Raw genomic sequence first — 14,549 nt, 5'->3', positions numbered from 1 at the left:
AACATGTCCCACTCACATAAGGCAAAAAGAGGTTTAAGAAAGACAGGGGGAAAGAAGGGATTTTCTTAACAACCTGGACAAAATGATAAGACCCCATTCACACAAACAGTGAGACTGTGAAGGAACAGCATTTGTGATAAGCTACAAGGAGTTAGAACTACAAAAAGAAAGGTGAGCATACAATATGCATAGAATTGAGCTTATCCTCTCAACTCCTCCCCTCCCAATAAGAAAAAAGTCTCCAAATTTCTCCAAATAGTATTAACTATTAACTACATGGTCCTAACATCAAAAAGGACCATGTACTGTCCTGGTGAATTACAATACTGAACATTATAAAAGTGAAGAAGTTAACTCATGAAATTCATGGAAATTCTCAGGTTAAACAGCTAAAGCATTGATGCCATTTATTTCTTATTTATGCAGAAACTATAAATATACAGCAACTTCCTCTAAGCTGGTATCTCCCAAATCTTTCTATAATTTCCAGCCAGTATGACCGCACCAGCCAAAAACTATGTAAATTGGAAGTCTAAAATTCTTGAAAGGTACAGTGTAGGGAAGACAGGTGAACAGAGTTGAAATGCAATATATTTGTTATCATTTCATGCTATAACTGCACATTTATACCTTTTTACCACTTTGAACATCATAGTAATGATAAGTAAAATGTTTCATAATAGTGTTGGTTTAAAATTATTCTCATCTCAGCCATCAATTATATATCTTTTGTCCAATTAATAAACCAGGTTTTGGAGATTAAAATAAAGTATTTTCTGTTCAGTCTGGATTCTGTTCAGACGTTTAATTATCACTACTGATTTCTTTCTGGATTGGAGGAACAATCACCACAAGAGCAGAAAGCTTCATGTTTATTTGCAAATATATTTCAGTAAGTTCCATTGGGCTTGTTTTCAAAAGACACATAAGTTTATTGTATGTTTATGTAAGAATGTATTAGATTTACATCGCACCATTCTTTCAGGAGCTTAAAACAACATACTCAGTGCTTTCTCCTGTTTTTTCCCCCAGCATAACCACCTTGAGAAGGCTCAGAGAAAGTGCCTGACCACATGTTTTTTTGCCCAGTACTTGTGCATTGGGACTTGTAGCACAATATAAATAATAAAAATAAGACTCACCTTTTTGGTGCAATTTTCACACTTCATTGGTAGGTCTGTCTTTGGTTCTTTTTATTTTGGCAAAATTGGGTCTCTCTTGAGTTGCTGCCAGGTGTACTCAGAAAAACGAGCCAGTGTTCCTGCTTTCCACCTGTCTGGAATAATGAAAAAAAGCAGAAGAGCTGTAGAAGATTTCCCTCATTATTATTCCAGTTTTTCAGCCCTATTCTGCACTTTCTTTTCAATGAGACTTTCCAGAGCCAATAAGAAACTTCGAAGGAGGGAACCACCTGACTGCTCAGCTGCCAGTCCCATTTCTGCTGAAAAGTTGAAGTTTTTAATCCTCTCACTTTGCAGAACTAACAAAAACAGCAATTGCCTTCTCAACTCTCATGATGTGGAAAATCTGTCAAACGAAAATACTTTTTATTTCCTGTCAATGATTAGCTCCAGGATACACAATTTTATTGCTCTGTATACACAAGCACATTTTGCTTCTTTGCTATGGGAACCCAAGCGAATGGTTGTTTTTACAGCCAGTTGCATTTTTCAACCCCAGAGAAGAGAGGGCCAAAGGCAAAAAGGGGAGAACTTTTCCCCATCTTTTATTTAATAGTATATATCATCAATAACCATGAGATGAAATATGAAGTGGGAAGAGTGGCTTTCAAATTTCAGATATGAAAACAGTATTGTACATAGAAAATGCCCGCAAGTCATTCTTGAATGTGGCACAGCAGTGGGATTCTCCTTCAAGAGACCAAAGCACAACACTGTCAGTTTCTTCTCAGCACTTTGTGACCATCGAGACAATTCTGCTACCCTGTTTCCCTGAAAATAAGACCTCCCCTGATAATAAGCCCAATCAGGCTTCTGTGTGCATGTCCCCCAAAAATAAGCCCTCCCTGAAAATATTGCAACACAGCAGCATGAGGTGACCACCTCAAAAATAATAAGACCTCCCCCAAAATAAGGCCAAGCACTTATTTGGGGGGGGGGTTTCAAAAGAAAATAAGATCCTGTCATATTTTCGGGGAAACATGGTACTAATGGAAGAAAAGTATTTCAAGATATCCCTAATGCTGCGCAACAGGTGCACAGAATAACTTATCATCCCTGATGCCCTTAGGGCCCCAACATTTTTGTTTATGTTATGGATGTGGAGCCTGTGTCCATACCATTCATGTTGCTGGACCACAATCCTCAACAAACTTGCTTTCTGGATGGCCCTGAGAGAAGCCAGAGTCTAACAACACCTGACCGCAGATCCTGCCACAACTATCTTACTTCAATCACAGCTCCACCAAACATGCCCAATCTTTCATTTCAGAACTGAAGTTCTGAAGTCCAAACAGCACCACTCAGTTACCAGGAAGAGTCATTTGCGACCTGTCTCTCGGTGTGTACAATCCTTATGAACTGACCAAGCAGGGATGCATGGAAGCAAATGCCCAGCTGAGGATGTAGGCATAGCTTGCATCTATTAATGAGCAGAATAAACAGATTTATAACTGGAGTACATTGGTGTATTGTTGGCGAAGTTATTTTCTGAAGTGAAGAACAAAAATGTTCCAATACCGGAATTCCCTGAGCATCCCTTCCAGGAAGAACATCTCCGACAACTTTACAAGGTGGGACCTATTAAAGATTTTAGAAGTCTTTTCAGTCACATTTCCAATACCAGATCTTCAGAAATACTACAAATCAAACCCTGGCCGCTATCTTGGTCACCTTATTGGCATGAAGGTCCAGGAAGTCTTTTATCAGAACTGAAAGCTAAAGGCTGGGTAAGCACACCTGATTCCACAGAAGCGGGTAGCTTCTGATCAACCCACCCTTCCAAGGGCAAATGCCAGGGGTGCGTAAATAGCAGGGACAGTGCACAGGCATCGTTCTTCAGCTTACACAACCTGACACACTGACTATTGTGTCTCCAGTTCCCTTACCGAGAATGTGCAGTAAGGTTTCGCTCCGCTGGCTTAAAAAGCATGGGTTGGTTCCCTCCGCCTGCCTTCCTCCTAAGAGCAAACACCAACAAGAGTAGTTGTCTTCTTCTGGTTTGCTCTGTGAAAGGGCTTCACTGCCGAAGCATTTTGGTTTTTTTTATAAAAAAAACACCGTCCCTTTCTCTCTCCAGTTAACAGGGCCAACCCAAGCGGTGCATTTTATCTGGGAGACGACACACACACACACACACACACACACACACACACACACACACACACACACACACACAGGACACGCGCGGCAGGAGGAGCGGCGTCCTCCGCGCTCTCGGCTGCCACAAACGCCACGCAACGAGGGAATCTCCTTTTGGGGAGGGGGTGCCGCCGGGCGGTCGCTACTTCTCGCCCGCAAAGAGCAGGAGGTGATGCCCTTGCCGGTCGCGGGCGGGGGGGGGGGGAGGGAGACAGCCTCACATGCAGTAAAAGGGAAAGAAACAAAAGCGGGCACGGTACCTTGCGGTGAATCCCCTTAAGTCACAAAGGGCATGCCTAGGGGGAGCCCCCCGGCTACGGCCAGCGGAGAAGGGGTTGGAACGGGGTCAGGAGGCGGAGGGCGTCCTGAAACGATAGTAAACGCGGTGCAAACCGCTCTTCTTTTTCCTCCTGATTTTGGGATAGTCTCGCTGGTCTTCCCTCTTCCCCCGCCGCTCGCCGGCGTTCATTATAGACCTGAGAGCTGTCACGTACTCTCGGGCACTGGCGTGGCTCAAGCGAGGATCAGCGCCCCCTTGCGACAGAAAGGTGAAAATCGTCCCGCAATGATGATGATGATGATTTTATATATATATACTTGGAGAACCAGAAGTAGCGGTGGAAAAATACAGGTTCTCCCCAAGATTACATTTCCCCCAACCCGTGAGGCATCTAAAAATGTTCCAGTCTGATTTCTCCCTTCTGGCTTATCAATTATTTCTAGTCCCCCCCCCCCCTTTTAGGGGTGTTTTTCCTGTGTCCAATCCAATTTCCACAGCTTTTTGTGTCCTTTGGAAGTTGGAGGTTATGGGTACCCAAATCTTGTCCAGGAAATGGAATTGGACTAAGAGGGACTTACCAATCGTTAAGATTACAATTTTCCTGCCTTTTCCTTGACTGCGTTTACCTGGAACAAACATTACAAAAAAACTTGTTTGGAGTTAAATTGGCATCCTGCCAATGGTAATCATTGGAATGTTCCATACATTTGGCTTAATGGAACTCCATAAGTTATACAATTGCAATATGCTGCAATAGTGAATTTGCAAATATAAATATTACTACATTTTCCAATTGCTGAGGTCCCAACAGAATTGAAAAGATGTATGTTTTCGGTTGGGTATAAGATCTGTTTATTTTCAGGACCACCTTCTGTAATTTTTTTCTGTCTTCGATAAACTAAATTGTCAATATGTTGATATTCTTTCAGATTGTGGGACCTATTCCTTCTCTGTTGCCCTTCCTGTCCTCTAGAATACCATTATCCTTATAAAAGCTTTCAAAACCTAGCTTTTTTAATAGACTAGTGTTTTTCAACTTTGTAAAAATTTAAGATAGGTGGACTTCAATTCCTAGAATTCCCCAGCCAGCCTCCTAGATTGCAGGCTGGGGAATTCTGGGAATTGAAGTCTACTCATCTTAAATTGACAAGGTTGAGAAACAGCAAACTAGAGACTGACACAATTTGGGATTAGGTCAGGTTAATAATGGGTGATTGGAATTTTGTTTATTTCCTCACGAGGCTAGTATTTCTGTATTGACTCGTATGTTTTACAATTTTCGCACCTCTGAATTTTTATTTATTATTTCTGGTTTAGCAGCTCTATAAATCTAAGTAATAACAACCATTAAAAATATTGAAAACAATTTCAAATTCCACAAATTGAATTGATAGGAGAACATTCCTTATTTTTGCCTTTAGGAGTTAATTTGTTTGAGAATTTTGGATATATGAGCTTTTAAATGTAACTTTTGATCCATCAACACCTGCATGTACTTTGAACTCTTCACTATTTGTGTTATGATGTGTTACAATATAGTTTATATTTCCATTGGGCAAACATAGCTAAGCAGTTGGACTGAGGTGTGCAAGATACTGAATGAGACCCTATTTAATGACTGTTTGCCGATTCCAAAAAGAAACCACAGCTTTAAGGAAGTTTACAATAAAAAAAAGTTTGCTGTCATGTATATGCTCACCTAGAGAGAAGCTTGCAATTTGTAGATTCTCCTGGACTCATGGCTACCATTAAAAGAGCAGGTGGATGCTGTAGTTAGGAGGCCATTTTTCAGCTCTAGCTGGCATGTCAGTTGCAGTCATGTCTCAAACAGGACATGTTGAGGCCAGTCACTCATGCATTGCCATTTATTGATAGATTAATGTCATTTGTTCCATGTGAGACAGCCTTTGAAGACCATCAAGAAATTTCAGTTGCACCACAATGCAGTGTCCATGTGGTCACTGATCAATAGCAATAGCACTTAGACTTATATATTGCTTCACAGTGCTTTGTAGGCCTCTCTGATTAGTTTACAGGGTCACCTATTGCCCCCAACAATCTGGGTCCTCATTTTACCAATCTTGGAAGGATGGAAGGCTGAGTCAACCTTGAGCCAGGTGAGATTTGAACTGCCAAATTGCAGGAAGCCGATAGTCAGCAGAAGTAACCTCCAATACTGCACTCTAACCACTGCGTCACTGAGGCTCTTAATCAAGTCATATTACTACCCTTTTACGGAGCTGTTTCTGGAGCTTCACTGCCAACTGTGTTTCCAAGCACAACAACATGCTGATTGCTACCTATAAAAGCACTATATGGCTTGGCCCTGGGAATCTAAGAAACCACCTTTTACAGATAGACCCCACATGAATGCTTAAAGGATACCTGATAAAAATTCCCATCTGCCAAAAGGTGGTCAGGAGAGGGATTTTCTCTCATGATTGGCATCTTTTTGAACTGTCTATTCCACGGGTATCAAACTCATTGTATCATGTTGCCGTCACTTGACGTTTCACATTTCCCACCCTCCCTGCGGAGCTGGGGTGGGTGTGGCCTAGGTGTGATGCATCCAGACCATGGGCTGCCAGTTTGACACTCCTGACTCTATTCCATGAATCAAAGATTACGCCCACTCTTATGATGTTGTAGAAGACCTGACTTCTTAGAAGCCTTTGGGGTATTGATAGTGCATCATTGACACCAAATAGTTTACCGTATTGTATTCCTTATTATTATGATTGTACTATTTTATTAGTAGTACTTGTACCCTGTCTTAAAACTATCTGGTTTGAAGCAGTAAATAAACTACATGAACAAACAAATAAGGGTACCAATGCTTACATCTGTCATACTGAACATTTCATATATGTGATGTAACTAGGAACAAAGGGATGGAACAAAGGGATGGAATTGTATAGATCAGTGGGAATGTTGAGGCTGGATACCTTTGGTACCTATGGTCATAGTGTGCATGTTAATTTGTTAAAGAAATAGTTATTTTTATAACTGTCAATATTTTACTTAAGGTTATTTCAAAGAAGGTTTTATAGGTTTCCTATATAAGCATTGCCTCAAATTTTTCACTCGAATTCAGAAATAAGTATGGAATTCTTTCACCTCGCAGTTAAATTATTTTCTTTTTTGCCAACAGATGATCTTTTTTAAATAAAGTCTGTTCCAGTAATAAAAGAATATTCTTGACTGCATTTTTAAAATGTGGCATTTCTCTCTTGTCCTTTTTGTCTGCTGCTAATGATAAAATGTCTTCTCCAAAAATTGTTTGCCTGAAAGACAGCTGACAAAAATTAGTCCAAATTCTCCGACAGGTGAAAACATTTTGATAATGTTTATCCAAATGTTTAATGCACTGCATAAAGTGAAAATCAGCCAAGCTACATTAACTTAGAATAATGCGCTGTAAATGCCCCCTAATTTATAGCAGATACGCCAAGAACTTATCCTACTAAAGATTTACAAAGTTGCCTAATATATACTATTCTACACTCGGCGTTTACAATGTACACACACAATAAATCAAAGAAGAAGAAAAACCCAAAGAATATTATTCAACAACAACCAAACAAAACATAAATACAAATTTTTAAATTATTAGTCTGCCTTGACAAAAACCGCTCCACCGTGCGCTCTTCGCTCGTTTGCTTAACGAGGGAAGACTCAAAGCCATGTAGGAAACTAGGCAGCAAGATTCACGCTTGTTTCAAGTATTCCCCGCATTTTCTCGGATCCCTTCGTTTCTTAAGAACATCCATTTATGAGGTTCGTCTTGAGGAAAAATAAGCAGAAAAGAGGAAGTGAGCGCTGTGCGCTACTCTAGACTGCATGCTTCTATTGAACTTGAGGCGCGTGTACGTTTCAAACCCATGTGAGTATAGCGACCTGTCTTAGTTCTATGATTCTTCGGCATCGCGTTGGTCGCACGAAAGACTTTGGGAAAGCGCCGGGCAGTCACTTAGGTAAGGTTAGCGGGGGTGCGTCTCCCGGGGGATGGAGGCACACTTGACGCCGCGCAGTTCTCTGAAGGGTTGGGAGGTCCAAGAAAGGGAAGCTCCCGGGACTAAACTAAGGGGCTAGCACGTGTCCGGAAGAGTAACGTCTGAAGGGCTGTAGAGAGAACGAGAGAAGGGTGCTGGACCCTTTCGCCTACTTAGGATTGTACTAAGCAGAATGGATTGCTGGCGGTGCAGGGAAGGGAGAAGGGAGGAAGTAAGCCCATCGTCCTTACTTCCCGTTTGACAATTGCACCGTTAAAACACTATATATAAATATAACGAAGTTTATCCATTGGCTGTCGGTTTGGAGAGTGGGAAACGAGGGGTTTGGTGCTGTTCATATGGGGGGCAAAATGCTTTTGGTTCGTATAGTGGAAAATGCTGGAAAGGTGGACAACTGTGGGGAAGGATTTATTTTATTTATTTAGTTTGTCATGTACAAGATAACAGGAATAAGAATAAACATGAATAAGATCACAAGAAGTGGGTAAAAATAAATGGGGACAGTAGGACAGGGACGTTAGGTATGCTGGTGTGCTTATGCACACCCCTAGGTGCGCTTATGCATGCCCCTGTTCCTGCCAAACTGCAGTTTGCTTGAAAACAATAATTTAATTCTTTATACTATTTATGTTGTTTGTATTTGTTGTCATGAATTGCACAAGTGGGCTAAAACCAATTTCATTGTATTTATTTTGTACAATGACAATAAAGGCTATACTATACTAGTTGGTTTCCTGCTTTGTTGTTCTTTTAGGCTTTGTGAGTGTTTTGTGGCACTGTAACTTCCTATCCACTGCCAAAGATGTATATGCAGGTTGAAAGTCATTCAAACAAACGCCTTCACTTGAAGAGATCCCCGGGCATCAGATCTTGGTCTATCTTTGTAGGTAAGCCTTTTTCTCCCAAACTTCTAAAACAAAGCTCAAATGACATGTCCATTAAAAAAAAAGAGTCAATTTTGACATTTTTTTGCTGTCTCTTCAGGGCTGGGGACTGCAGCAAATACTGTATAAGAACAAAACTGCTTGTTCCCATATCCCAGGCAACAATTGGAATATATGGATGGATTGGAATATATGGATGGATTTTGCATGCTGATTGTAATCAGAATTTTGACTTCAAGTCGTTGACCTGGGATGTATTTATTGAAAGTATCCCTCACTTATTCTAATACAACTTCTACAGAATCATTATACTATTCCAAACAGTTATTTGAATTGATTCTGGAAGTCTTTACAGTATAAGTCAACAAGATAATGCAATAGTTGGCACTATGCTATTTCTAACTCTCATTATATATTAATCCTTTACAAAATCCTCTTAGCTCAGCAAGGAAAATAGTGGGAGAATAATAAGGTCAGAGAGATAATTTTAATGTCTTTTTCTTCTAGAACAAATGTAATAAAAATTTCACTAGTCTCTGAAATATTAGAATGTATCAGATATATCATCAAATTGATGGAAGTGGGCAAATTCTCAATGGTTATATTTTATCCTAACTAGCTCTAAAGCACCTGATACACAATTTAGATTTCCAGCGTGTTTTTTTTTATCTTAGTACCTAAATAGCAGCCATTGTATTGAGTTCCAAAAAATAGCTAGAATCATTTTTTTAAAGATTCTTTGGAAGTTAATCTTTAAAATGTCTCTAAATGTGAACATAAACTTGTATTTTTATATAGTTTCATCAGATATTTAAATAGTAGAATTAAATTGCAAATTAATTCCTTTCCTTTTTCTCTTTAGGGATCTCCTCCATTGGCATAGCTGCTGCTTATTATAGTGAAGGTAAATTTACTAGAAAAGTTTAGTCATTTGTTAATATTTTTTTTAAAAAAACATGCTCACATTTCTCTCTGCCATTCTTTAAATTATGTTCTGATTTGTGCTGTGCCTTATCTAGTGGGCTCAAGAGGAATCAGTTGCAGTTCTGAACTCTGTAGTGTATATATTTCCATTTTTCCTAGATACCTCATAAGGAAAAGAGAAAGTGTGAAAATGTTAAAAAATGTTGATTCAATGAACAGCCCCCATACCATTATGTAGAAATACATACATGCATGCATGCATGCATGCATACATACATACATACATACATACATACATACATATGGCTGTGTTTGTGTGTGTGTTCTGCATAACTCTGGAACACCTCGAGCAATTTTAACCAAACTTGGTACACAGATGACTTACTCTCTGGAAACAAATACTGTGGGGGTAAGACACCCCTAACACCCTTCAAGATGTGTGTGTTCTGTTACAATACAGCCTGTTGTGTCTTAAAATGGCTTCTGCTGTATTGCTGTAAAATGGCTTCTATTGTACAGGGCAGTGGAGTTGCCATGGTAATGGCTTCCTAGTACTCCACAAGGGGGCTCCCCCTGGTAAGGGGTAAAATCCAATATTAGAAATTATGTTTGATTCGGACATTTCCCCCCTATAAATAAATACCCGGGCAATGCCTGGTTATAAGCACTAGTTTTCAAATAAAAATGTAGGAAGCAAATGGACAATTTTTTGTTAGTGTAAGAGCAAGTGTTGATGGTGTCTTTGCCTTCATCTTCTCTCATACATAGCAGCTCATGGTATTTGCTTCAATAGATTCTGCACAACAGTTTCTCCATTTTTTTCTTTTAGTTCTCTATATTGCCAGTTTTAAACATTACCAGTGGGAATGTATCAACTACTATCATTTTTGCATTAACATTTAGTGAGATGCTGAAAGCATTTGTAATTGATTTTAACACTAGCTGTTCTTAAATTAGCCTGTACTCTGATTTGTTCTACTTTAAGTTTTGATGTGATTGTTAATTTTTTATTTTCAGCCACATTTTAATGCCTTCAAATAATTTGAACAAAGTGTAAATTGGAAATGTTTTCAATTTGAAATATTATTTTGTTATTCAAGAAAGCCTGGGATGGAAACTCTTTTATCTTGTTGGCTGCCTCTTTGTAGCTGCACAAAACCTGGAGGAGTGGGAAGTAAGTACTATAAAGTCTTACAAAAAAAGTTAGTTTCATTGGCCAGATAGTAAATTGGGGAAAGACAAAACATTCAATAATGGAATGTGTTGAATCCAGACAAGATTGTTCTCAAACTTGTCTGATCAAAAAAGCACTTTTGGTTTGGAAAAAGGCATTCAGTTACTCTGGAAGTGATCCAACAAATTATAAAGGCTTGTTTCAGAGTCAAAACAAGTAAGAAATAGCTCATTCCAAACAATCCAGTTTGAGATTCAGACTTTGAGCTTTTTCTGAAACAGATTAAAAAGAGTTTAATGGGAAATATGAGATTCTGTAGATTTTATGTTTTAAGGAGAATCTGAGACAAAATTTGTTTACATGATCCAGAGGTTTGGAGTAATAGTCATTGTATATAGACTATTTTAATTATTGACATTAATCGTTACAGAAAAGAATGTTTACACTTGTCTGACAACTCTGATTATTTTCCTCTCATCCAATAAATGGCTTCATAAGATGAATTATTTATTTACTTATTTTACACAGGAAGTTATATTTGAGAAAGATGCAGGAAAGGTTTACTTAAAGTCATTCAGCCTTTACAAAAAGGTGTTGACCTTTTCCAGAGCTGGCCATGAACAAGGTAAAGCAACAAGTGTTTCTCTAGTATGGTGCATGCTGTACAGAAAGAAGTAAGATATTTACTTCATCCTGACTTAGGTACATATTGTAGTAAAATATATTTAGCTGTGTTCATAACTGTGATACTTTACTTGTTTGCTTAGGCAGGTTAAAGTTTTGCCTCTGTAAAAATCTGAAGAAAATGACAATTTCTTCAGAATCCTGCAGAGGCCAAATCCATGTTGCAACAAATTTCTATTCAATGTTGTTTTTGGTTTTGAGATTAAATATTTTTGTCTTCATAATAACTAGTAGGTTATTTGTTTCCAATGGTTGTGGAGACTTCAGAGTTAGAATTTTTCAACTACTATTCATTTTGTCTTTACATGATATGGCAGCATTTGGACCACATTGGTTGACTTTGAAAAAAAAAAACTTAAGAGAATTAGATCAAGTTATTACTTCAAGGGGGATCCCCTGGAATCAGCTAGATCAGAATGTAGAAGAAATATCCTAGAAGAAGGCGCTATCCTTGTAAACACCCTTAGCTCAACTCTACTTGAAACAATCTTTATTTTATGCTGTGATTGCAAGAATACCAGAATGGTTGGACAATGGACAAGTAAACTCCTCTGTTTTCCACCAAGAGTTTGCTTACAGCTACTAAGATCATATTTGCTTCATATTCCATTAATCTGTGCATAAGAAAGCAGTACAATTTTATGATGCAATAGTGTACATTGATTTATCAGAGGATTTTGAAGGCATACATATTTAAATCTTTAAAACACAGAATTCCCTGTGTAATAGTTGAAAATGGACAATTCTTCTATACTGTTTGAAAAGTTGTTAGCAAATCCTCAAGAAGTCTTAAATCTCTAAAAAAAAACATACATTCATATTTCCCTAATAATAAATATTAACATCAAAATGACATGTTTGTAAGCTAGTAATCTTTTTGTTATAAAAGGGCAACTACAGAAACTTGCTTGTGTTCATGTTGAAAGCGGCAAGGCACTTCCTAGTTGAAAGGATTAGGTGGTAACATCACTATTGCCTGGAAATGCCCAGTTAGAGGCTCCTTTCAACTCCCATTAACGTGCCCACCAAAATGGTACTTATCTATCTACTCGTAATTGCATGTTTTTAACTGCTAGGTCAGCAGGAACTGGACTGAATGATGGGAGCTCATCCTTTCACCCAGCAGCACTCTGGTGAATGTGGGCTTGCTAACCTCCAATCCAGCATCCTAATCACATAGCCACCACACTCCTTAGTACAGAAACTAAATTTATGGTTAGGGTTTGAGAGATTCTTGGAGTCTGTTGTTGTTTTAAAAAGATTTTCACTACATGAATAATGAGCTCCCTTCTTACCCTGGCCTGAAATGTACAAATCGTCATTCAAAAGTGCTGGGAGGAAAAACCTAAGTTGCAGGAGGCAAAAGAGAGCTTATGCTGATATTTTCTACAGAATTCAGAAAGTCTCCTATCTAGGGTCAGTGCTTGTTAGCTCTGATGGCCCTAAAATAGGAGGCAGTTGAGGATGTGCACGGAGATCCAGATAGTTTTTACTACTTTTGTGTGTGAATTGTATGTAGTATTGCTTGACAAGATTTTACTAATAATTCAGTGTTTGCTCCTTGCAAATAGTGGTTGTTCCGTTGGATGAAATACAGGCTGTAAATGTAGAAGAAGAGAAAGTTCGTTACTTTGGGAAGGGGTACCTAGTTGTACTGCGATTTGGCACTGGGTTTTCACACCCTCTCACACAGAATGCAGTGATGGGCTACAGAAGGTATGTATGAACTTTCTCTTTTGTCATTGATTGGAATGTTAGGAGGTATGATTTAATCTGAGATTGACAATTCCATTTTCAACAACCCAATTGTCCTTTTGTTACTATTGTTCTTTTCAAATTCTTCAGTGTGCATTAACTAGTACATTTTCCGGTTAAAGTTATAAAGTTATAGTAATAGCAATAGCACTTAGACTTATATCCTGCTTCCCAGTGCTTTTCAGCCCTCTCTAAGCGGTTGGAAGGATGGAAGACTGAATCAACCTTGAGCAGGTCAGGATCGAACTCCTGGAGTGAGCAGTGAGTTTGTGACACCATGGCTAATTTAAAGTTATGGCATTTTCATGACTGAAATCTATTGAAGAATAGCAATAGCACTTATATACCACTTCACAATGCTCTTATAGCCCTCTCTAACCAGTTTACAAAGTCAGCATATTGCCTCCAACAATCTGGGTCTCATTTTACTGGGAAGGATGGAAGGCTGAGTCAACCTTGAGCCTGGTGAGATAAGAACTGCCAAATTGCAGGCAGCCGGCAGTCAGGAGGAGGAGCCTGCAGTATTGCTTTCAAACCACTGCACCACCACAGAATGAATTGAAGTGTATTTTATTTTGAAATTTTTAGGTGTAGATGTCAGAAATGTGTCATTAACATTTTCAGTTCTTCAATTAAAATGAGGTTAGGTTTTTAATTATGTCTGCTATAGAACATGTAGCTGATTTTTAGGCACTTTTTAAAAACATATTTGGAAGAAATAAAACTACACATTTCTGAAAGTATTTTAACAATTTTTCCACACATTCTATGTATTTTATTTCCTGCCAGTTAGCCATTAGACCAGTAGGTTAGCAGAAAAGGCATAGTGCTTCAGGTAAATTAATATAATACTTCTTACTTATATCAGGAAGAGAATTGGCATCTGAAACCCCATACAATTAATTTATTTTGCTTAAATAATTTTGTTATCAGACTGAAATTTAATTCAGTTTGAAAATAAAAGTTAACATTAAAACCTATGATATTCTTTCAAGCAGACATTGGAACAATAAAGGCCAGAGATTTTGCTATCTGTTTTAGTAAATGTTTTACCTTTACTAGATGGATGCACAGTGTTTCATATTTTCATGAATAGCTCAAGTAGGCGTTGGATTCATTAAATCTTGCCTATTATTTTTTTCTTCCTCAGTGATGTTGAGGCTGTGGCCAAAATCATTGTTGGTTTCCTTGAACTGAACGAGTTTCAGATTGACGAAGGCCTTGAAACGAGTAGTGGAACGGATGTTAGTGATGAAGATCAAGCAAAGGACAAATAGTTACATGAACTCTGATACGTAAAAACCAAAAATTTTCTGAATGGTAGAAAACTTGAATCTGTTACATTATTAAGTTCTAGAAACATTTTTTAATTGTTAACTTCCTGTGTATAATGTTAAGCATACAGATTTGCAACAATCAGAAAGGAGTTTCTTCCATATTTTCTAGAGCAGGGGTGCCAAACTCACGTCATCAGGGTGGCGTCACGTGATGTATCAGGACTTCCCCCCCCTTTGC

General features: G+C 38.5%; 2 protein-coding genes across 7 annotated transcripts in view; one reads left to right on the top strand and one right to left on the bottom strand.

The window, feature by feature from the left end:
* The window catches only part of NARF (nuclear prelamin A recognition factor), a 24,249-nt gene extending 20,378 nt beyond the window's left edge, over window positions 1-3,871 (bottom strand). The window contains exons 1-3 of one of the 3 annotated variants that reach the window (XM_032210780.1): window positions 3,581-3,871; window positions 3,068-3,139; window positions 1,143-1,276 (exon numbers count right to left, since the gene is read on the bottom strand). In XM_032210780.1, the coding sequence (XP_032066671.1) occupies window positions 1,143-1,169 (27 nt within the window). In that variant the 5' untranslated portion in view covers window positions 1,170-1,276; window positions 3,068-3,139; window positions 3,581-3,871. Of the gene's footprint in view, window positions 1-1,142; window positions 1,277-1,411; window positions 1,527-3,067; window positions 3,140-3,580 lie in introns of those variants that run through there. The other 2 variants (XM_032210779.1, XM_032210781.1) reach the window with 2 other exon arrangements.
* On the top strand, window positions 3,405-14,549 carry LOC116503984 (cytochrome b-245 chaperone 1). 4 transcript variants are annotated; one of them, XM_032210784.1, is made up of 7 exons: window positions 3,405-3,489; window positions 8,368-8,500; window positions 9,360-9,401; window positions 10,522-10,595; window positions 11,124-11,220; window positions 12,851-12,995; window positions 14,185-14,549. In XM_032210784.1, the coding sequence occupies exons 2-7, from the start codon at window positions 8,416-8,418 to the stop codon at window positions 14,309-14,311; spliced, it is 570 nt and encodes a 189-aa protein (XP_032066675.1). In that variant the 5' UTR covers window positions 3,405-3,489; window positions 8,368-8,415; the 3' UTR covers window positions 14,312-14,549. The 4 variants fall into 4 exon arrangements, with proteins under 4 accessions (XP_032066675.1, XP_032066676.1, XP_032066673.1 ...); XM_032210785.1 differs by lacking the exon at window positions 3,405-3,489 and adding an exon at window positions 7,034-7,483; XM_032210782.1 differs by lacking the exon at window positions 3,405-3,489 and adding an exon at window positions 7,490-7,574.

The sequence above is a fragment of the Thamnophis elegans genome, chromosome 2 (assembly GCF_009769535.1).
Source record: "Thamnophis elegans isolate rThaEle1 chromosome 2, rThaEle1.pri, whole genome shotgun sequence".
Classification (NCBI taxonomy): domain Eukaryota; kingdom Metazoa; phylum Chordata; class Lepidosauria; order Squamata; family Colubridae; genus Thamnophis; species Thamnophis elegans.
Note: the sequence above shows the minus strand (reverse complement) of the source record. Positions and strands in the feature narration are given on the sequence as shown.